This window comes from Anolis carolinensis, chromosome 1, assembly GCF_035594765.1.
Source record: "Anolis carolinensis isolate JA03-04 chromosome 1, rAnoCar3.1.pri, whole genome shotgun sequence".
NCBI classification, from domain to species: domain Eukaryota; kingdom Metazoa; phylum Chordata; class Lepidosauria; order Squamata; family Dactyloidae; genus Anolis; species Anolis carolinensis.
The window spans coordinates 4,886,053-4,911,261 of record NC_085841.1 but is presented as its reverse complement, the minus strand read 5'-3'; the positions used below and the strand labels follow the sequence as shown (position 1 = coordinate 4,911,261).

Below are 25,209 nucleotides of genomic sequence, written 5' to 3'. Positions count from 1 at the left end.
GAGAATGCTGGGACTGGTAGTACATGTATTTGGAAGCTACCAGGATGGAAAAGAGGCCCTTAAACCTTTAAAAGCAACTTTCTGGAGAGCTCTTGTAATGTGTCTGGATACCATCTTTACTATCCTGGTAACGCAATTAGGAATTGCAATAGAAGTGACAGGGAGGGAAGGAGAGAGGACCTAAAAACCGGGCTGGACACATACAGAATCACTAAAGATTGTGGACATCTTATTGTGGGCCACACAGGACATAGCATAAAAACCTGATCTCATGACGTTGTGTGTCTCTCTGTGTACGAAGGACTCACTAAAAGCCCACATCACAAGGACTGAAAACCAACACACTCAACCCATTCGCAGCCAACACACTCACACATTCAACCCATTTGTGGTGACATTGCTGTAGATCACAGTTTAATTCCCCAGGAGCATCACAACAACAGAGGTTTCTATTTCATCTATGTCGTGGTGGCATCCAGACCTTCCAGAGTGGTGGAGCTGAACCAAAGCACATGGCATGGGAAGGAGCATTGGGGATGGGTGAAGAAGGCAAAGGGTTGGGGGCAGGCATTGGTGGTTGGGGAGGAACCCAGATCCCAACAGTTGGAGACCCTCATGAAATGAGGGTGAGAGCGTGGTCCATCAGCAGGCACATGGGACAGGTGGGCTTCCAAAGGAACTTCTTCTGTCGAAGATGGCAAGAAAATGGAGGCAGAAGCTCACCAGAAGAAGTCAGCTCCTTAGAAGCTACTGGGGTACGAGACCATGAAATCCTCCATGAAATCCCTAGCAGATCTTAAGCACAGCACACCAAGGAAACAAGTGGCAAAGGGCCTCCGGAGGCCAGATCTATTTTCCCCAAAGTGCATCTTGGGGTCATTGAGAAGTTCAGGTCTCTCCTGGGATTCTGTTTCTCCCCAAGTGACAGACGATCCGGGCAAGAAAGAAAACAAAACTAAAACAACCCTTCCCTCCCTAACCCACCTCCCCAAAATAGAAAGCCTTAGAAAGGCATATCTAAAACACTTCCAATTTAAATAATAATTATTTTAAAAAACCCCAGTTTTGCCCTTGGCTAACCCACTAGCTGGGGAACTAACCAAAGTCACATTAATTCTTCTCATTCTTCTTCTTTCTCTTCTTCTTCGCAAGTGATTTGAAACATAAAGAGTTTTGACACAGGTCCCCACACTGGACAGTTCCTTTGGGGCCTGCAGAATTCATGATTGTGTCCTGACTTGGACCGAACGAGGAATTCTGTCCTGGATGTGGAGGGTTCTCTGACCATTCCTCCTTGCTCCCCTTGTTCTGCAGATGTCCGTAACCAATAAACACCTCCTTTGTTAGATGAATTTGAAACATTTTGTCTTGTCGTGGGGAAGTCGGGTCTTGAAGAGGACTGAGTCCACCCGGAACTGGGTGTAGAGCAAGGGCATGTAACCGTAGACTTTGACAAAGAAGTTAATGCATTTGTGCCGCTCGTGGAAGTGGGAGTCATCGTGCGAAAGGGCCTGAGGGCAGCCGGGGCAGCGGAAAGTCCATCGTGAAGTTACCTGGGGCAGGAGAGACCAAGAAAGATAATCAGCAAAAAGGAGCTGGTGGGAGAATTTTCCTATTGTACATACTCGTGTCCAAGTTGACCTCAGGTATTAGCTGACGGCATGTTTGGGATGTGTGTGTCAAAATTATGGATTTTGATGTGACCAAAGGATAGGTTGAGGGCCATTCCATGGAGAGGACTTATTCCATGATAAGTCCAATGGCTAAGTTAAGGGTCATTCTATGGAAAAGACTCATTCCATGATAAGACCTATGGATAAGTTCAAGGCCATTCCATGGAAAGAAATCGTTCCATGAAAAGACCCATGGATAAGTTTAGGGTCATTCCATGGAAAAGACTCATTCCATGATAAGACCTATGGATAAGTTTAGGGTCATTCCATGGAAAAGACTCATTCCATGATAAGACCTATGGATAAGCTGAGGGTCTTTCCATGGACAGAAATAATTCCATGATAAGACACATGAATATGTTGAGGGTCATTCCATGGAGAGGACTCAGTCAATGATAAGACCCAAGGATAAGTTTTTCCACAGAGAAGACCCATTCCATGATGATCCATGCATAAGTTGAGTGTCATTCCATGGAGAGGACTCATTCCATGACAAGAACCATACATAACTTGAGGGTTATTTCACGGACAGGACTCATTCCATGGTTAGACCTATAGATAAGCTGAGGATCACTCCACAGAGAAGAATAATTCAATGGAAAATTTGTCATTCTATAGAGAGGACTCATTCCATGATACGAACCTTGCATAAGTTGAGGATTATTCCATGGAAACATAACATGGTAAGAATAATAGAATCACAGAATCATAGAGTTGGAAGAGATCTCATGGGCTATCCAGTCCAACCCCCTGCCAAGAAGCAGGAAAATCGCATTCAAGACCCATGGATAAGTTGAGGGTCATTCCATGGACATAAATAATTCCATGATATGACCTATTCATAATTCAAGGGAAATCACTACTTTTTTTAGTTGTCCATGGACAGACTTAAGCTCTCACCTTTTTCTACTTTACTCAGAGAGGTTCCTTTTAATGATAAGAGTTAAGGTATAATACCTACATTGACTTGTTGATAAGTCAACCTGAATTTTGCTGGTCAATTTTTTTAAAAAACTAACATTTCTAGACATATACATGAGTATATACATTACTTCCTTAGGCCAAGCTGAACGTTACAGCTAGGCTGAATTTGGGTACAAGAGATAATGTGACAATCCACACATATCTGATATTACTAACAAGAGATGCGCTTGGGGATGTGTTGTTCTCTTGTGTTGATTTCAGAAAGCCAAAGGATGGCCTTCTCTTCACCAAACTAATAGCCTTGTCCTCATTTTCCATCAAAAGAGGCCAAACTCCTATTGGGAGCATGCCAATGATGCTGTGGTTTGCTCAGCTTCGGCTCTGAGCCTTCTCTCCTTCCTTGCTCTGGCTGCAAACAGGAGCCCAAAGGTCAGAGCAATTACTCACAGCTGGCTGAAAAACTCTGGCGCTCAAGAAATGTCAGCTAACAACAAGGATCCTTTGAAAAGACCCCGGAGACCCACGCTGACCCCGGTCTGTCCCCCGTCAGAACAATACCGTCCAAGGAAGATTGGATCCAATTATTTAGGACTGTACAAATGAATGACACCTACTTCTTTTCCATAATGTTTGCTGTTTCTCCTTTCCCCCGGGCTCTCGGGTTTTGCCAAGGACATGGGGAACCCTCATAAACATTTTGCATTTTCTCATTCAATGCTTCCAAACACCCAGCACACCTCACAGTTTGCTGTAATCTTTATAGGGAAAATCGAGGTCATTCCAACTAGAGTTGCCAGAATGAAAACTGAAGGGAGGCCCGATAATCTTAAAGAGAGAGACTTAGAAAAGGCCAGAAATCTGCTGCAAGTGTCAAATGTTTCATTTTATATGAGGGTTGAATGAAAAGTAATGTCTCCACCTTCGTTACTTGTTTAGATGGGAATATTTTAATAAATCAAACGCAGAAATAATCCTTAGAATGTGCTCTTTAACTACCACTATTCACTTTTCCACATCATCACCAGACAATTGGATACATTTCTGCCAACGATGAACAAGTTTTCTGAAGCCGTCACGGAAGAAGTTGACACTCTGTTTCCACAACCGGCGTCTCACAGTCCCCATCGTGCACAGATCTCCCAATAGCCAAGCAAAGCAATAATATGACCCACACGTTCTTGTGAAATACGATTATGCTTGACATTAATCTCTGAGTGATACAATGATCGTCCTGAATCAGTCTGTCCACCTTTTGCTTGTGAAACTCGGTGGTTGCTGTCACAGGAGGTCCAATTCTTTGTCACGCAAGTCAGATGTTCCCACCTCAACATCTTTAAACTTACTCGCCCAACAACGCACAGAACTCACATCAACACAATCACAATAAACAGCTTGCATTCTCTGATGAATCTCCTTTGGGGCGACACCTTCTGCTATCAAGAATTCAGTGACTGCACGTTGCTTAAGTTGCATTGACCGACCATCTGTGCAGGGTTCCGTACTTCACAGTTTAACAACACAACCATTCAATGCTAAGGCTTCCCCGTCTATGAAGGGTTCCATCCTTCACACTTTAACAACACAACCATTCAATGCTAAGGCTTCCCCGTCTGTGAAGGGTTCCATCCTTCACACGTTAACAACACAACCGTTCAATGCTAAGGCTTCCCCGTCTGTGAAGGGTTCCATCCTTCACACGTTAACAACACAACCATTCAATGCTAAGGCTTCCCCGTCTATGAAGGGTTCCATCCTTCACACTTTAACAACACAACCGTTCAATGCTAAGGCTTCCCCGTCTATGAAGGGTTCTATCCTTCACACTTTAACAACACAACCATTCAATGCTAAGGCTTCCCCGTCTGTGAAGGGTTCCATCCTTCACACTTTAACAACACAACCGTTCAATGCTAAGGCTTCCCCGTCTGTGAAGGGTTCCATCCTTCACACGTTAACAACACAACCATTCAATGCTAAGGCTTCCCCATCTGTGAAGGGTTCCATCCTTCACACTTTAACAACACAACCGTTCAATGCTAAGGCTTCCCCGTCTGTGAAGGGTTCCATCCTTCACACGTTAACAACACAACCGTTCAATGCTAAGGCTTCCCCGTCTATGAAGGGTTCCATCCTTCACACTTTAACAACACAACCGTTCAATGCTAAGGCTTCCCCGTCTATGAAGGGTTCTATCCTTCACACTTTAACAACACAACCATTCAATGCTAAGGCTTCCCCGTCTGTGAAGGGTTCCATCCTTCACACTTTAACAACACAACCGTTCAATGCTAAGGCTTCCCCGTCTGTGAAGGGTTCCATCCTTCACACGTTAACAACACAACCATTCAATGCTAAGGCTTCCCCATCTGTGAAGGGTTCCATCCTTCACACTTTAACAACACAACCGTTCAATGCTAAGGCTTCCCCGTCTGTGAAGGGTTCCATCCTTCACACTTTAACAACACAACTGTTCAATGCTAAGGCTTCCCGCTAAATGGAACTAACTGTAGAGGAGAGTCTACTGAACAAGCCGGTACCTGCCGCAGACCAGGACTGCAATCTGTTGAGGAGTTCCGAAGGTGGAGGCATTGCTTTTCATTTAACCCTCGTACATTTGTAGACTGCTTTGAATATTCATGTGCCAGGAAAGTGGGGTCAAATCCGACTAAACTGCCCAATAAACAAAAGCAGCAAGCTCAAAGTGGGTGGCTGGGCCTCCCCATAGGCATACATAGGAATGGCTCTGAAAAAGTGAATCACCCATTACTGAATCTGGCTCGGCAGAGCGCTCTATTTGTGCAAATTTCCGAAGCCTGAGGGAAGATGTAGGAAAGAAGTAGGTCATCCTCGATGCTTGAGGCGAGACTTTTGTTACACAAGCCCTATTCATCTCCTTGTCTTTAGCCCAACGCTCAGAGCTTGAACACTTTCTCTCAAGAAAAGACGGAAGCTAAAGACATTTGGCTTTGACAGGTGATAGACTACGCCTCCCCTAAGCCGTCCTCGTTGGTTTTTCGCTCTTTAGGGTGAAAGCTGAGCTGGCGCAAAAAGACCCGCCAGTTGCACCTAAGACTAATGACCCTTTCCATCTCCATATCCTGGCAGAAAGGAACGACCCATTTCATTAACTGTGTGTGTGTGTGTTTTAATTAGGCTTTTCTGGACAAGATTTTTGGGAACGGCGGGTGGCAGAAATGCTGCAATTCATTTGCGTGACGCTTTCACAGCCTAAGCAGAATGTTGGTGATATATTCATGACACCGTTGAGTTGACTTATATTTCTGTAGAGCTCAACTCACGCCCCTTTTTCACCCAATAAATTTTTACCTGTTCCCAGGTATATAGGTATATAACATGGGTATAAAAAGCAAACATTTACTGATAGTAAAGCATTTTTTGGAATTGTCTGTTTATGGGAAATTCTGCACTGTTCCCATGTCTTGCTTTTGATATTGATAGATTAATTACATTATAAACATTTTAGTAGATTGTAGGAATATGATTACAAAGAAAACATAAAAATAAGCTAAAAATAAATGTTCTGGAAGTTGATGTCTATGAAATACCCTTTCATGCATATCTAAAACAGTAAATTCTTCTGTCCATTGAATCATAGGTGATGAATGTTTATATTCTAACTTCTCAACCTTGGGATATAAATCGTGTAGCAATAGTAAACATATGCAGGATCTAGAGTTTACACATACAGTAGAGTCTCACTTATCCAACATAAATGGGCCAGCAGAAAGTTGGATAAGCGAATATGTTGGATAATAAGGAGGCATTAAGGAAAAGCCTATTAAACATCAAATTAGATTATGATTTTACAAATTAAGCACCAAAACATCATGTTAGACAACAATACGCAGTTCAATACGCAGTAATGCTATGTAGTAATTACTGTATTTATGAATTTAGCACCAAAATATCACGATATATTGAAAACATGGACTACAAAAATGCGTTGGATAATCCAGAACTTTGGATAAGCGAGTGTTGGATAAGTGAGACTCTATTGTATTAAAAGTTTTACATACTTTCAGCAATGAAAACTTTTATGTATGTCTATATAATTTATGCATTATGTTTGTATACAAAATGTAAGGTAACTGGCAGGTTATATTATTTAATTTTTGTTCCATTTTGTCCTAGTTGTGGTTCTTTTTAATATTTGATTAGTATGATTTTGTATTTTTATTTGAATATGTTTGCCATTGAATGTTTACTGTTTTCTGTTGAAATCTGCCCTGAGTCCCCACGGGGAGAGAGGGCGGACTACAAATAAGGTGGTATTATTATTATTATTATTATTATTATTATTATTATTATAGCAAATCAGCATTTGCAAGACTTGCTAAACAGGATGGTGTTCCTTTTTGTGGAGTACAGCTGAAGCATTTTCTCAAAGTCCACTGTAAACACTAAACATTATCGCTAATGATTTATGTAAATGGCTGGAGTTCAGAAACTTTTTACTATTGCCAAATTTTTGGGACCCCGACTTGAGCTAAAGGGACCTCACTTAGGGTTGGGACATGACGTAAAATATGACCTAAAATATATTCCAAAGTATAAACCTTGGTTTTGCCATTTTATATAATGGGTACTATTTTACTATGTCATTATATGTAATGGGACTTGAGCATCTATAGGTCTTCGCATCCACAGGACTTGAGCAGCCACAGATCTTCATGACCACAGAAGGTCCTGGATTGAAACCCTAGCGAATACTAAGGTACCCACTGTAATTCACAAGAGATTGGGAAGTTCTGCCCATTCTTGTGGGCAAAACAAAGATGATCCTCATCCGCCTTCTGCCAGGCCCTCACCTTGATAGGCGGCTTCCTGGTGATGTGGGAGACCAGAAAGTTCATGGCAATATCCTCACAGTTGATGTATTCATCCACCATGTCACGGATGGCCTGTGGCATCACATAGGAATACAGGTAGGCATAATACTACAAGTGCAAGAGAGAGACAGAGAAGCAGACAAGCGTCAGATGAAGATATTCTACTAATATTCACAGAGAGAGAGCATTATAATTTATTATTATGTCTTGACATACTGCCTTACTGGATCAGCAGAAAACCGAAGTGTACTAGGTCTAAGCCAGGCCAGGGCAAGCTTCGGCCCTCCAGAAGTTTTGGACTTCAACAATTCCAAACAGCCTACCAGCTTGTGTTGTCAAAGGCTTTCATAGCCGGGATCACAGGGTTGCTGTATGTCTTTTGGGCTGTGTGGCCATGTTCCAGAAGTATTCTCTCCTGACATTTCCTGATGTAGATGTGGGCGAAACGTCAGGAGAGAATACTTCTGGAACATGGCCACACAGCCCAAAAGACATACAACAACCCAGCCTACCAGCTGTTAGGAATTGTGGGAGTTTTAGTCCAAAACACCCGGAGGGCCAAAGTTTGCCCATGTCTGATCTATTCTCCCTTCAAAAAAATTCCAAACATCCCAAGGCAGCATATTCCACTGTCAAACATTTCCTATTCAGGAAGGTCTTCCTAATGATTATATGGAATCCTTTCCTGCAATTCGAACCCATTGTTCCATTGTGTCCCAGAAAACAAGTGTTGCCCCCTCCTCCATGTGACATCCTTTCAAATACTTTAACATGACTCTCATGTTCCCTTCTCTCAACCTGCTCTTCTCCAAGCTAAACAGACCCATCTCCCTCAGCTGCTTCTCACAGGGCATCACTAGTAGACCTTTGATCATCTCTGGACATTTTCCCGAGAACGTTAAATTGACTTTCAAGAATTCAAAACCTAATTAAAAAACCAGAGAGAGAACATCAAATCTTTTACAGAAGAGGCAGCCTGTGATGATCAATATTATTCAGGCTTTGGATTTAAAGTTATGCAGTCATAGAGTTGGAAGGACCTCATGAGCCATCAGGTCCAATTAGTATTATTATCATCATGTTTATTTATACCCCACTTTTTCTCTCCACAAGGAGACTCAAAGTGGCTCAAAGCAGGAATGCTAGAGCATGCTAAGAAAGGAGCTACCCAGACTCTTTTTTGAAACTTCACCACCTCTCTACGCAATAGATTCCATTGCCAAACTTCTCTCATAAACAAGAAGTTCCTTCTTGTGACAATATAGATAGAAAAGTTGACACGAGATGAACTGAACTTTACACGCTTACACCATGCAAACGGAAGGAAGTCATTTTACTAATTGTGTTTTTGGGTTGTTGTATGTCTTTCGGGCTGTGTGGCCATATTCCAGAAGTATTCTCTCCTGACGTTTCGCCCACATCTATGGCAGGCATCCTCAGAGGTTGTGAGGTAATTGTGTTTTTGTTTGTTTTTTAATTTAATGCTGTTGATAATCTTTTACATTACTTGTTACACCCCACCCTACTCTTCCCCTCGCCCCCTTTCCCTTTTCATTTTTTTTAATCTTCCCCCATCCCACCCCCAGTTACAGCTCCTGTAAATGTTGTTTTTGTCCTGGTTTGTGTTTATGTCTTTGTAAATGTTATTCACAAGTTTGGCAAACAATAAAAAATTATTTTAAAAAAAGGTTCCTTCTAATGCTCAGTTGAAATCTACCTCCTGGAAACCATTAAACTTAGTTCTGTTGCAAAAACAGCAGAAGTCTCAGGTTCAAGAATGCCTAATATTTCATTAACATGTTGTTACAACTAGTTTTAGTTTTAGGATCCAGGTTTTGGGCCATATAGCAAAAAATATAGCAAAGTGCCTCAAATGTATATTTAAATGTATAATTATGACAGTTTTTAATGTATGTTCTTAACTTTATTGTAAATAAATGGATTTTAAAATTTGATGTAAACTGTTTTTCTTTGATCCAGATGTTTATGTTGTAAGCCGCCCTGAGTCCCCTGATGGGTGAGAAGGGTGGGGCAGAAGTGATGTAATAAATAAATAAAATCTAGCATGAAACCTCATGAATTAGCAATGTCAAACATTCCAACTTGCACAGCAATGCAAAAACCAGAAACAATGCTGATACTGTAGTGGTTGCACTCAATCACTCAAGGGAACTGCTTGAAGTTTCCTTAACATGCAGAGTCAAACTTATGGGCAGCAGCATTTTTGTTTTCCAGACTATAGCTGGTCTGGCAAACCTAAGGAAAAGCAAGGGAGTTCTCAGGCAATATGTTTTCTTAATGACTTTCTTGTTATTGATAAAAATAGAAAGGAAGGAAGGAAGGAGCTAGGAGCCACCTAGAAGGAACTAGGAGCCACCACAATGAACAGGGCTCGTCTCCATGCACTTACCTTATGAAAGAAGGCAGCGCCAGTCAGCACCATGGAGAGCTCACAGGAGTAATTGGAGTTGTAGAGCCAGGACTGGTGTGGGATGTCCCACGCGTGGTAGCGCCCAGGGAATCCAACAATACGGTCCCTGGCTTCTCTCCAGACCCTGCAGGTACAAAGACAGGAAAGGTTTCAATTGGCAAAAAAAGAGATGGATTATACTCAACAGGTAGGAGAGCAAAAGCAGTTGACCACACTACCTCAATGGCACCATAGAGAAGTCAATGATGTCCGTTGACATCCAGCTCTTCTTGATTTAAAGACAAGGACCTGGATTCCATGTAGTGAAGACATTTGCCTGAAAAGCAGTTGGAACCAAACTTCCTAACAAACGCAGTAATATTTTCGCCGCCACCAATCCAAGCCGCGTGTTGAGAGAGGAGAGGAGACTCAATTCCTTCTGTGGTGAGACTATGTCTGTTTTATCAGACAGAGAGGTGGTTCTCAAGCTTTTCTTCACTATGGACCCCCTTTTCAAATACCTTTTGTGTCAGCGGACCCCCAAGGCTTAACTCAAGAGTTATGGCACTAGACTGCATCAAATAACTACTTCAATTTTCTCATGAAGGCCCTTTAAATTTAAAGAGAAGGGGATATGAATAAATCTGTTGATTCATGCATTCCTATTATAATATCATATTTTGTTATAATAATCCCATATGAATATAAATAGAGTAGAGTCTCACTTATCCAAAATAAACGGGCCGGCAGAACGTCGGATAAACGAATATGTTTGATAATAAGGAGAGATTAAGGAGAAGCCTATTAAACATCAAATTAGGTTATGATTTTACAAATTAAGCACCAAAACATCATGTTATACAACAGATTTGACAGAAAAAGTAGTTCAATATGCGGTAATGCTACGTAGTAATTACTGTATTTACAAATTTAGCACCAAAATATCATGATGTATACAAAAATGCGTTGGATAATCCAGAATGTTGGATAAGCGAATGTTGGATAAGTGAGACTCTACTGTAGTTAATAAATTAATAATAGTAGCAGTGATAGCAAAACAGTAATAACATTAACAGGCAGTAGTAATGGCAACGGTAATAGCAATAACTATAAAAAATAATGATACTGGGGCGCTGTGTGGCTGTATGGCCATGTTCCAGCAGCATTTTCTCCTGATGTTTTACCTGCATCTGTGTCTGGCATCTTCAGAGGATCAGAAACCATACAATATGACAGTGACTCCGGCCGTGAAAGCCTTTGACAATACAATAATGACACTACCGCTACTTCAACTGGTGCTACTACTACTACTAATTACAATAGTAATAACAATAGTAGTATTAATAGTAATAATAGCAATAATAATAACAACTTTTCTCTCAAATTGCCCTCAAAACACTGACACGGTCAAGCCAATAAGTCCAGGAAAAGCCAGACATTCAATACAGAATCAAAATACCCGAATGCCAAGCAACGAGGTTGTGCCCATAAGTCAAGAGCTGTAGCCCAGGACTAGTCCAAATTCCAAGAAGTACATGAGAGAAAAGATTCTAAGGTCCAGGCATGGATATATACGTTGCAGCCAGCAATCAGATAACACACTGTAAACCCTTAAATGCTGCTTTCACAACTGATCCCGATTGCCGGCCTCCATGCTGATTTCCTCTGCTGAGCCTTTTCTTTCCTTAGATCCACCAGGGAAGACACGGTTGCCTCTTCTTCCTCATCCTGCTCAACATAAGACTCTTGTATTTGGCCAACAGGATGAGCAGTTGTCACTTCTGGATGAGGATGAGGGAGTTGCTGTTCCTGGCTGGGCTCTAGTTCAACAGCCAAGTCCTCACTCAGCAAACCCTCACCCATATTAATCATGATATTAATCAACTGGACCCCAAGTTGAGATAGAAGAGCAAACAACTTCTTGATCCCCACTTGGCCTTTCTTTCTGTTTTGTTTTGTTTGGGGACCATTACAACCAACAAAACTAGCACAGTCTCATCACAGAAGGAAAAGAGTCCCATAAGTTATAGCAGGCATGGGCAAACTTGGGCCCTCCAGATGTTTTAGACTTCAACTTCCACAATTCCTAACAGCCTGGGTCACAGCCATGATCCCAAAACAAAACAAGACCAAGTGAGACAAACAAGGGACTTTTCCTTGGCTCTTTCTTCACCTGGTAAATCTTAGGAACGCAACATGCGCAGCTGTAGCAATGATCTACTTCAGGGGTCCCCAAACTAAGGCCCGGGGGCCGGATGCGGCCCATCGAAGCCATTTATCCGGCCCCCATGGCACAAGGGCAGAAGGGGGTTGGGCTAAATGATCCAAGGGTCTCTTCTTCTCTTACAACCCTTTTTTATTATTATTATTATTATTATTATTATTATTATTATTATTAACATTGAGACTGGGTGGCCATCTGTCAGGGATGCTTTGCTTGTGCTTTTGGTGTGCAGAGGCAGAAGGGGGTTGGACTAAGGGTCTATTTCAACCTGCTTTTTTATTATAAGTATGACACAGCAAACAAGATAGATCTGCTGGATTTCGTTTCACAAAATCACAAGTCGAATACTTCCCAAGTGTCTAGGACTATGTGATGTATTTTTGGATGATGCGTGCAGATCCCAGTAGGGTGGCCTTCTGCAGTTGGCAGATCGTAATTTTGTCAATGTCTATTGTTTCCAAATGCCGGCTGAGATCTTTTGGCACGGCACATTTTTATTATTATTATTATTGTTATTATTATTATTATTAACATTGAGTCTGGGTGGCCATCTGTCAGGGATGCTTTGCTTGTGCTTTCAGTGCACAAAGGCAGAAGGGGATTGTACTCAATGGCCCTAAGGGTCTCTTCCAACCCTCTTTATTATTATTATTATTATTATTATTATTATTATTATTATTATTATTATTTATTGCCCAGTGGCCAACTATAGTACGGCCCGCCAACAGTCCGAAGGATCATGAACTGGCCCCCTGTTTAAAAAGTTTGGGGACCCCTGATCTACTTAGTCAAATTGAAGCTTGAGACCAACACCCAACTTGGGTTTCATGTAAAGTTGTAGGAACACCTTGTCCACTTTAAATTGGAGATTTTATTCCACGTATCTGGCCTTCCACTTATTCCTTCTACCCTCAAATGCCAGCTTTGGACATGCAGTTTGGGCTTATTTTCTGCTCCACGGGAGGCTCCCGTGACTCTTTAACCACTGAAAGCTCTCCTCTATTACCGCTGCTATAAATAGAGATGTGTTACTAAAAATAAAGCTACGTGGCAACTCACTTTCTCCATCGGATGGAAATTAGGAGCAAACACAGAGGAATGAGTCCACACAGCTAATTTTCTGGAAAACCTCCTCTTGCGGCAGAACATTAATGGCAGAACATACCGCCTTCTTGGTCTCTGGCTCTAATCAATTTTCCTCTTCTTGCACATGCAAACTGGGGTGAATGTTGGATAGACAAACAGTAGCTTAGGACAATGCAAGGGCAGCCAGGTGAGTAAGAAAAAAAAATCTAAAAATCCAAAGTAGATGTGCAAAATGCCATTATGCAACTTTCAAGGCCCACTGACTTCCTTAGTAGGCAAAAAAGGTAAAAAATAATACAGAGAAAAGAAAAGTGATATTGCTAGAGTCGTGCTTGCTTGGAATGATTTATAGGGAGATGAAGTGTGCTTTCCCTGGGATAGTAATGCCAGGGAAAGCAACAGCTTTGTTTATATCAGTTTAAGAATCTCTTATCTGGAAATTCAAAAATCATCTACATGGGAAGTAGAGAGTGACACCTTTCCTCTCAGTTCAACATTCACAAACTTTATTTCATACACACAATTATTTTTAATCAATATATTTATCATTTTTTCAGCAATATAAGTATTATCACACAATTTATAAAGACAATAATTTCCCCTTCTCTGACTTATATTGCTATACACATCAATTTGAATTAGTTTCACCCACCCATCCAGTTGTACAAAATTATTGCATATGCGGTGTATAAAATTACCTTCAAGTTGTGAGTATAAGGTGTATATGAAATACACCTTATGTTGACACTTGGTTCCAATCTCCAAGATACATTACTATGTGTGTGTAATAATAATAATAATAATAATAATAATAATAATAATAATAATAATAATAATAATAATAATAATAATAACCACCAGTAAAAGAAAACCGCACTACAAACTAGAGCTGACAGCTGGCACAACAAAACATTGCACGGAAGGTTCCTTGACAAAATTGAAGGAAAAGTTGACAAGACTTGGCTATGGCTCATGAATGGGACACTGAAGAAGGAGACAGAAGTCCTGATCCTTGCAGCCCAGGAGCAAGCCATCAAAACAAATGCAATTAAGGCCAAGATCAAAAAAATCAGCTGATGACCCAAAATGCAGACTGTGCAAGGAAGCTGACGAAACCATTGATCATATCCTCAGCTGCTGTAAGAAAATCGCACAGACAGACTACAAACAGAGGCACAACTATGTGGCCCAAATGATTCATTGGAACTTATGCCTCAAGTACCACCTCCCAGCAGCAAAGAACTGGTGGGATCACAAACCTGCAAAAGTATTGGAAAATGAGCACGCAAAGATACTGTGGGACTTCCGAATCCAGACTGACAAAGTTCTGGAACACAACACACCAGACATCACAGTCGTGGAAAAGAAAAAGGTTTGGATCATTGATGTCGCCATCCCAGGTGACAGTCGCATTGACGAAAAACTACAGGAAAAACTCAGCCGCTATCAGGACCTCAAGATTGAACTTCAAAGACTGGCAAAAGCCAGTGCAGGTGGTCCCGGTGGTGATCGGCACATTGGGTGCCATGCCAAAAGATCTCAGCCAGCATTTGGAAACAATAGACATTGACAGAATTACAATCTGCCAACTGCAAAAGGCCATCCGACTGGGATCTGCGCGCATCATCCAAAAATACATTACACAGTCCTAGACACTTGGGAAGTGTCCGACTTGTGGTTTTGTGATATGAAATCCTGCATATCTATCTTGTTTGCTGTGTCATACAACATCGTTGTGTCAATAATAATAATAACAACTTTATTCTTGTATCCCGCCTCCATCTCCCTGAAGGGACTTGGGGTGGCTTACATAAGAAAAACATTCCATAAATTTAAAACACAATATAATAACATAGTTATAAAACAACATAACATGACAATAACTAAACCCAAGATATCAATTGCTATGTACAGAGGACGATTAGTGCAAAACTCTGAGTAAAGTCCATGAGTAAAATAGAGACAGTCGGGGGATGACAAGGAACCGATTGCGTTAAAACACTAAAACCTATAAAATGGGGGGCAATATGAAAGTACAGCACTGCTTGAAAACAAGATACATGGCTGGTGGCTTCTTCCCTCAAAAGCACACCAGAATGTATCCCAAAGTATGGGTGGGGGGATACAGAGCACTTCTGGTCCCAAGTATTTCAGATAATGGATACAGAAAGTTTACTTCTGTATTCTGTACAAAAATAACTTGCTTATCCCAACAAGTCTTCATTGTAGGATAAGGATGCCATGGGAAGGGATAGAAATTGAGGTCCATAGGACCTCTTAGGGGAAGCTGTGAGGTCAATGCCCATTCAACTTCAAAGTCTTAGGGTGTCTTCACTCACCGGAATCCAAACATAATCTCGTCGTGGCGAAGATGGGCATCGTCGTCAATCGACAAGATGGCCTCCGTCTCAATCTCGTCCCAGGGCAGAAACCGGTTGTTCAAGCTGTTCTTCTCCGTGCGTACAACCTGGGAAACAGAAGAGTTCAAAGTTTTATTTACCTTTTTTTAAAGTTGCAAGACCTTACCAATGACCCTAAGGAAACTAGTCACCATACTCCAAAGTTGTTTTTTGAAGGGTGTTGTAAAAATATGAAAGCAAACAGCATAACTACACACAATGTTCATAATTTTATAACACACAAACAAGTATATTCAACAAGACCCTTGCAACCAGAGAACTCATATCTATAATTTCACTTACCTGCACTCAGGGGAAAATACTCTAAGAATTTGAAAGGTTCTCCAGTTGATTCTAAGGTATGCTTTGTCTAGAAGTTACCATGGAGGACTTAGCAAATTCCTGGAGAAGAAACTTTTCTAGTTCCTCCAGAGCAACTCTTTGATATGCTGGGCCTTCAACAGTTAAAATAATGATTTCTGATCATATACAGTAGAGTCTCACTTATCCAACACTCATTTATCCAACGTTCTGGATTATCCAACGCATTTTTGTAGTCAATGTTTTCAATAAATCGTGATATGTTGGTGCTAAATTCGTAAATACAGTAATTACTACATAGCATTACTGCGTATTGAACTACTTTTTCTGTCAAATTTGTTGTATAACATGATGTTTTGGTGCTTAATTTGTAAAACCATAACCTAATTTGATGTGTAATAGGCTTTTCCTTAATCCCTCCTTATTATCCAACATATTCGCTTATCCAACGTTCTGCCGGCCCGTTTATGCTGGATAATTGAGACTCTACTGTACTTGGTTTCAGGTAACTGCAGTCTGGCCAGGAATATATCCTCCATGGATACAAAATTCTGAAGTGTTATGAAACCAAAGCTAAAGAAGTTGCTTTTCCCAGTATTGTCATTTGAAGTTTTGGTAATATTTTCAACAACACAGTTATATGTTTCCATGTCTGTTAGCTTCAGAGAGGTGCATTGGGATGGAGAACCAAGAGGATGGGGAGGGTGTAAACCTTCGATGCATTTTTCTTTGCCTGCCTCTCAAATCTCCTTTTTCTCAGCAAACAGATGGGGGATTTGGTTATCTATGCTCACTTTGACTGGTGACCACATGATACAAAATCAAGAGAATTGACTGAGAAAACTATCCCTGTACAGTACCATGTCACTGAACAGGTCCAGCACTATGTATTTATATCTCTCCTTGGCTAACTTCACCTTTTAAAATATAATTTAATCCCCCAGCCAGTATTCTGGGAGAAGAACCTTACCCAAATCCAGAAGATCTGTGAAGAAATACCAGGTTCTGTAGGCTATAAAGTCAGGCCTTCCACATTCTCTGGGGTGAGGTGCAAAAGTGGAAAAACCACCAATTGCTATAATTTCACCTGAGAGAATTTCTAGGTCTTCCAAGTGTGATTTTATGGCCAACATCTACTGGAAGCTGAACAAAGACTTGCATCAGAAGACCTAGAGATTCACAGAAATACGCTCTCTCTAGAAATCTCTGGGATCTCTAGCACGACTGGAAGAAATTGGCCATAAAAATCACATCGGAGGACGTTGATATTCCTAGCAAGAACATTTTGAAGAATAAAATCCACAAAAATCAAAACCACAGATGTAGAGCGGCAACTGTTATTTCAGAGGAAGGGATGGGCAAAACCAGGTGAAGTTTTTTAATCGTGCCAGAATGCGACTTGAGAACATACTGCAAATCGCTTTTGGTGTGAGAGAATTGGCCGTCTATAGAGAATTTCCGAGGGGACGCCTGGATGTGATGGCTGGGAGGCTTCTTTCATGTCCCCACAAGCTAGAGCTGACAGATGGGAGCTCACCCTGTCTCGCAGATTCGAACTGGCAACCTTCAGGTCAGCAACCCAACTTTCAGGTGAGCAGTTCAGCCGGTACAAGGATTTAATCCATTGTGCCATCACGGCTCTTGGTGACTTGAACATACTTCTATTGGATCAATTCAACCCTAATGCTTTATCAGAAATAAAATGGTTAAGATTTAATAGATTAAGTCAAGAAAATTCTCACCAAGATGCAAAGCACAAGGATTCTTTGGAAATCAACACAATTTTGCTATTTTTGCACATGGATTTGAAACAGCACAAGAAGATTTGTAAAACTTCCTTGCCTAAGAGTACATTCTCAAATTCATGGAATCACCATAAAATGACAAGTGACTCAAAGACATGAAGACATGTGTTGACTGGCTCTGGATTGTAAACTTGCATGTTTTAATTCCAGTAAACATTTTGTAAACAACTTAAAGTTACACCTCAAGGTTAATCATTAGCCATGTGTGTCCAAAAGCTTTGGTAAAGATGAGCTGCATCCTTCATTAACTGTATAAATGAGTCCAAAGGAAGAGGAGAAATCAAAGTCATGGGGCTTCAAAAGCATGGAAGAAAACTTGGGACCTAAATCCAGCTGGCATCAAGTAGCGAGTAAGTCAATACTTATGGAAATATCACTGGCTCAGTGGGTCTACTCAAGCTGAGACTAGCAATTGGGCTTAGGTTCTCTTCCCTCGCATATTTATTATGTTACTGGCACAAACGGGGATAATCCGGTCTCTTGGAGCAAGTTTATATCCACAGAAAACTTGGCCACCGATTGCCTCTAGGAAGATGTCCCCGTTTCCACTCCAAAAACACAAATTCCACTCTCTCCCCGCAACCTTTTTAAGCCCGTAGAAAAGAAGCATGATGGCAATAAAACGCCATTAAATAAGATTACATTGGGATCATATATTAAAAAGAAATCCTCCACTGAAACCATTAACCAGTGGAAAACATTTGTCGGGAGGAACCGGATGACAGCTGGTATGATTAAATCCCTGCATTAAGCCAACATTAGTACTTCCCCTGTCAATAGCTAACAGAAGGGCGGATGAAAAAAAGAATATATGGGATGTTCGACAGCCAAGCTTGGAAGGTTTTGCGAGAGATCCCTGAAGAGCAGAGACATAATTTATTGGAGGGCATGGCAGTGGGGGTCCACAGCAAAGGCAGGCTAGCCTATGGCCAAGGGACCCATGGCAGCCCCATTGGGTGACATGTAAACCCCAAGCAGCACCTTGAAAAGAGAAAGACCCCTTGGACCCATTGCCTAATAGTATTGGTTGGCAAGCACATCTCTCTCCTCTTCCTCCAGGTCCTCTTATCCCCAAAGGTCCTAACTTGGATGATGGAATAGAGGGCATGCGTATCAGATGTGTAGATGACTCCAAATTGGGGACTAGCTAATACTCTAGAAGACAGGATCAGAATGCAAAACAGTCTTTAGCCTTCTCTGCCAAAGAGTAAGTACATTACCAAACTACACATCCCAGGATCCCATAGCATTAGGCCATGGCAATTAGTGATCAGGGCCGATCCAAGGTAATTTTCAAGTGTAGGCGAACAGAAATTTTGGTGTCCCCCCCCCCCCAAAAAAAACCAATCACTAAAAAATAAAAGCATTGGATAAGGGAAAATGTTGGATAATAAGGAGGGATTAAGGAAAAGCCTAAATAAATAACAACACTCTGAAAACAGGAAATCCAGACAGGAAGCAATCAGGGCCAACTAACACCCCCCCCCCAACCAAGGATACCCCCAAGGAAGAAACAACCAGGCTTTGAAGCTGCAAGGTCATTAAATGCTAATCAAGCTGGCCAATTGCAACATTCACACTAGCCTCAAACAAACAAGAGCTCTTTCTCCCACCCTGGACATTACTCCACAGATAAATAAACCCCACTTGCCTTGCTTCCTGCAGACTTTACGGCCTCTGAGGAGGAGGAGGCGGTTGCAGGCAGTCCCTGAGTTACAAACATCCACCTTAACAAATGACTCCTAGTTGAGAATTGGGTGAGACAATAGGAAGGGAGAGAAATCTACCCGTTGGAAGAGGAACTCACTCCAGAAAGAGTTATCATGGAGGAAAGGAGTCTCCACTGAAGATTTATCCCCAATCCTTGTTTTCACAACCAACCATATCAGAATTAGGGTTCTGTCAGAAAAGGTCTTCCGTTGGAAAAGGTCTCGGCCCCATTTGCCTCGCAGGTGTGACTGGTGGGGACGAGAGACAGGGCCTTCTCGGTGGTGGCCCCTCGGCTATGGAACTCCTTCCCCAGGGAGATTAGATCAGCCCCCTCCCTCTTGACCACAAAAAAAGTGAAGACGTGGCTCTTTGACCAAGCCTTCGGAAATCTGGTACAATAATCGATACGAAAGATGTGTAATTGACTAAGGGAACGGCCCCGGACTATGCCCATGGATCACGTGATTGACATTGTTGTATGGAGTTAAATATTTTAATTTTATTTTAGTATTTTACTTTATTTTAAATGGTTGTTTTATTGTATTTTGCTTTTAAAAGCACTGAATTGTTACCTATGTTGTGAAGCTGCCTTGAGTCCCCTCCGGGGTTGAGAAAGGCGGGGTAAAAGTGCTGTCAATAAATAAATAAATGAATTTTGAAGGGTTCCATGACTGAAAAACTTTGGGAAACACTGCCCTAGATAATGATTATGGACTTGGGAAGTTTTTTTTTTTAAAACGGGGGAAGAGAACAGAAATAAAATAAAATTGTAAAAACAGCTGCCATACCAGCTTTAATAAATGCTAAAGTGTTTATTTCATCTGCTGAGCCTTTAAGCGCACAATCGAAAATGATGAATGCGGCTGATAAGTTAAAGCAGAGACATAAGAAACCAGCAGGTCCCCACATCTTTGTTAATGTGAGGAAACAATCCAGGGCCATAACTCGAAAATTGGCAATAAGGCCACGCAGGGAGGGAGACGTAACCTAATAGTCCTCAACCATTACCATTCATCTTGATCATCAAGCGAGAATAATTAAGGATCATACGTACAACCAAATTAGTCTTTGCGCTTCTTGAATCTTTAATAGTAAGCTGTCCAGACTTCACAGCGCATTTGACATAGTTTTCCCAGTCTGGTCCTATGCAACTTTGATAGCAATCAATGATACAGCTCCGGCTAACAATAAAACATCTGTACACATTTATAGATTTCTACGTAATGAGGCAAAATTCATTTGGAGATGTTTAAGGTGCAAACACTCGGCAAATCAATACAGTCTGAGGAAGAAGCTCAAACCGTTATTATCGATTTATCTCTGCTTTCCTGTAAATGCTTTGGAGACCATAATGCAAACACTGGCTCCTGAAAAAATCCCACAGACGGATTTTTTATTATTATTACATCTCAAATGGGCCACTCTGTTGGGATAAAACAGCTACAATTTTAACCCTAAACACATTAACTGCAAAGTGAAATGGAATAATAGATGTTATTCCTCATTTCATAGTCATAAATGAGGAATATAATATAAAAATGAGAAATCTCTGCAGTATTTGCCTGGTATTTCTACATTTCAGAATGTCTCTGGAAATTATTCTGTACAGAAATAGATGTATAGTTTCAAATCCTGTTTTTGAGCAAAAAAATCTGTACAAAAGAATTTTTTTTGTGCAAAAAAAGTTTTTTTGAGCAATTTTTTTATGTATGCCAAAACCACACCTTGTTTCAGATATCTTCTTTTTTGGTGAAAAAGAAATACCTTTGTTGGGTTGCTGTGAGATTTCTGGGTTGTATGGCTATGTTCCAGAAGCATTCCCTCTTGACGTTTCACCCACATCTATGGCTGGCATCCTCAGACCTTGTGAGGTCTCTGGAACATGGCTATACAGCCCAGAAAACTCACAGGAACCCCGTGATTTTGGCCATTAAAGCCTTCGACAACATAATGTATCTTTGCTTTTTTTACCAAAAGAAAAGCAAATTTATAGGGAGAGAAAAGCTGAAAATAGTATCTCTACAAAAACGGCTGTTTCAGCTGTGGAAGTAAGTGTTTTTTGTATCTGAAAAGCATTTCTGTATTTTAGAATGTCTCCAGAAATTATCTTCTATAGAAATCATATGTATTTTTTTGTACAAAATTGTGGAGATTTTTGACTGAAAAACCATTTCTGTGCAAAATCTCCACACATTCTTTTTTTTGGTAAAAATATTATTTGCAAAAAGCAGCAATTTTACATGGAAAAGGGGAAAGCTTTTTCTGGAAACCAGCTTTATGTAAACAGTGTTTTCTGAGAATTCTGCAAACAATAACAGAGAAACCAACAAAAAGCTTTTTTTTACACAAAATTACTGGGAGTGTTTAGGAGAAATGCTTTCTTGCACAAAAAAGCTATCTGGATTTCTAGTGTGAATGTTTTAATGCAACACTGATGATGTTTACATATGCACATACTTTAATACAAAAACATGTGCATTTTGGCCACAATTTTTCCCTGAGACATTCCATGATGTCTCCATTCTGACAACATAAACCAGGGGTCCCCAAACTAAGGCCCGGGAGCCGGATGCGGCCCTCCAAGGTCATTTACCTGGCCCCCGCCCTCAGTTTTAGACTTCGCCTCGCCCAAAGTCTGAAATGACTTAGAATCATAGAATAGTAGAGTTGGAAGAGACCACATGGGCCATCCAGTCCAACCCCCTGCTAAGAAGCAGGAAATCGCATTCAAAGCACCCCCGACAGAAGGCATGCAATACCAACAATCCTACTTAACTTGACTATTTCATTGGCCAGAAGCAGGACCATACTTCCCATTGAAATCCTGATAGGTTTATGTTGGTTAAAATTGTTTTTATTTTTAAATATTGTATTCTTTCATTTACTAATATTGTGCTATGGTAATAACTGAATATATTGTGTATACATATAATATTGATACTAATATTATAATGTAATACAATATAATACTAATAATTATACAATATAATAATATTAATTATACATTGTATATTAAATGTAATATTACTAATAATATTATGATAGTGGTATAGGGCAATATAGTAATATATAATGCTAATATTGTGATATGCCAATAATATAATATATTGTATGTACATTCAACTTGTAAGCCGCTCTGAGTCCCCTTCGGGGTGAGAGAGGGTGGGGTATAAATGTAGTAAATAAATAGTTGTTGTTGGTTTTGTTTTGTTTTTTGCACTACAAATAAGACATGTGCAGTGTGCATAGGAATTTGTTCATATTTTTTATTTCAAATGATAATTCGGCCCCTCAACAGCTTGAGGGACCATGAACCGGCCCTCCACTTAAAAAGTTTGAGGACCCCTGACATAAACACTCATTTTTTTCCAACAGTGAGAAAAAAAACTGGAGATTATTCATTCCAGCATGCAAGGACAAAATAGTCAAATATTTACATTCTGAGCTGAAAACAGATTCTTCCTTCAATCCCTGGAATTTGTTTCCAATGCATGCCTTTTGGAGCAGTATGTTAGAAGGCAGATGGATAGCGCTGGTTAAAAAATTCCCAGAACACAAAACCTATGTTTATGATTAATTCAATTTGTTTGCAGCTGGAAGCTTATCCCTTGATGAACTTTCTCCTTGATTTCCAGATAGTAAAAGAAGAGCTCTTGGGAAAGACTCTTGTTGAGTAGTAATATTGCTACTTAGGATGCATTTAAACTATAGAATTAATGCAGTTTGACACCACTTGGAACTGCCATGGCTCAAAGCTATGGAATCCTGGGAGTCGTAGTTTCACAAGGACTTTAGTTTTACTACCAAAGAGTGCTGATGCCACAGCGAACTACACCTTCCAAGATTCCATAGCACTGAGCCATGGCAATTCCAAGTGGTGTCAAACTGTATTAATTCTACAGTGTATATGTATCCCTACATTACTTTAACCAACCAGAGTTGTCAACAAACATTTATGGCCTGCTAGAAAGATATTTCAGGGCTTGTATGTCCAAATTCAAGGGATGGAAAACATATTAAAAATAGTGTGTGTGCCCAGCCACGCATTGCTGTGGTGTATGGGAATCCTTTGTTGGCCACGTCGAATAGCAGTGAATAGCCTTGCAGCCTCAAAGCCTGGCCATTTTCTTCTTATGGGAATCCTTGTTTGGTGAGCTGAGATACAATGGAATAGGCTTACTACTTGTGTTCTAGGGGAATGGTTTTTTGGGCTGCTAGAATTGCTTCAAAGCTTGGCTGCTCACTACGCTACGAGATGAAGTGGGCGGGGCCTAAAGGGGGCAGGGCCTAACCTTCTGACCGGTAGCTAGGGTTGAAAACGGATGTTCCTCATCCTCTAATTTCGACTTTATTTTTCTAGCTTTTTTTGTTTGAAAGACATAGATTGGATGACTATGTCTTTTGTGGCCAAATTTGGTGTGATTTGGTTCAGTAGTTTTGTTGTTTACTCAGTCCTACAAACGTACATTACATTTTTATATGTATAGATGTACAATTACTGAGTGTCAGGATACTGGGATGTGGAGAATTATGGACTGATGACAATCTTACTCTCAGCTTATTGATAATGTCTCATCTTTGGGGCTTATTCTGCACAAAGATGGAACACAACATTAATGACGCTTCCTGTGTAGAAAATGCTGTTTTCTTTGCAAACAAACTAAACCGCAAATGCAATTTTTCTTCATATAGTAAATCCCCATTACAATTGGGGAGTTAGAAAATATTACTCAGATTCAAGACCAGCATGCCAACATCCACAAGAAATTAAGGATTTGCAAACAGAGATCAACAGATTATAGAAGAGCTTCATAAAATATATATGCCTCAGAAGAGTTTTCAATCAAGTTCAAATAATAAGAAAACACTTGGATTTGAAAAGCATGGAAGAGGCTGGGGGAAAAATCCTGATTTATCAAAACCTTGTCTGCATATCGGTGAACAGAATTAAGAACAGATGCAGCCATGGATTCAGAAGGGTCCCTTTTTCATTTCATTTAACCACAGCTCAGTGTTATGCTTGAGTCTTAAACTGCCGTTAATCCGAAATATTATTAATTGAAATAAGTCAGCTTTGTAACTCATATTTGTAAATTGGCTTGTTTCAAATAGTGATAGGTAGGATTAATTGCAGTTTGTCTCAAGTGAGATAATGCTAAATTGTAAATGGCTTATTGGACTTAAAAGAAAAAAGGAAAGTATCATATTCACCATTGAAATCCTAGGCGGAAACCTGTATGGCAGTGGTTCTCAACCTTCCCAATGCCGCGATCCCTTAATACTGTTCCCCATGTTGTGGTGACCCCCAACCATAACATTATTTTTGTTGCTACTTCATAACTGTAATTCAGCTACTGTTATGAATCGTAATGTAAACGTGATATACAGGATGTGCTTTCATTCATTAGACCAAATTTGGCACAAATACCTGATACACCCACATTTGAATACTGATGGGGTTGGGGGGGGGGGGTGATTTTGCCATTTGAGAGTTGTAGTTGCTGGGATTTATAGTTCACCGACAATCAAAGAGCATTTTGAACTCCACCAATGATGGAATTGAACCAAACCTGGCACATCGAACTCCCATGACCAACAGAAAATACTGGAAGGGTTTGATGGACATAGACCTTGAGTTTTGGGGTTGTAGTTCACCTACATCCAGAAAGAACTTTGGACTCAAACAATGATGGATCTGGACCAAACTTGGCACGAATTCCCAATATGCCCAAATGTAAACATTGGTGGAGTTTGGGGAAAATAGACCTTGGCATTTGGGAGTAGTAGTTACTGGGATTTATAGTTCA

General features: G+C 40.6%; 1 protein-coding gene across 4 annotated transcripts in view; it reads right to left on the bottom strand.

Moving 5' to 3' along the window:
- Positions 1-401: 401 nt before the first annotated feature.
- Positions 402-25,209, bottom strand: part of extl3 (exostosin like glycosyltransferase 3) — a 212,458-nt gene continuing 187,650 nt past the window's right edge. For all 4 annotated transcript variants that reach the window (XM_062968804.1, XM_016996558.2, XM_003225924.4 and 1 more), the window contains 4 exons: positions 15,507-15,634; positions 9,858-10,002; positions 7,427-7,555; positions 402-1,553 (listed from right to left, as the gene is read on the bottom strand). In XM_062968804.1, the coding sequence (XP_062824874.1) occupies positions 1,344-1,553; positions 7,427-7,555; positions 9,858-10,002; positions 15,507-15,634 (612 nt within the window). In that variant the 3' untranslated portion in view covers positions 402-1,343. The remainder of the gene's footprint in view (positions 1,554-7,426; positions 7,556-9,857; positions 10,003-15,506; positions 15,635-25,209) is intronic.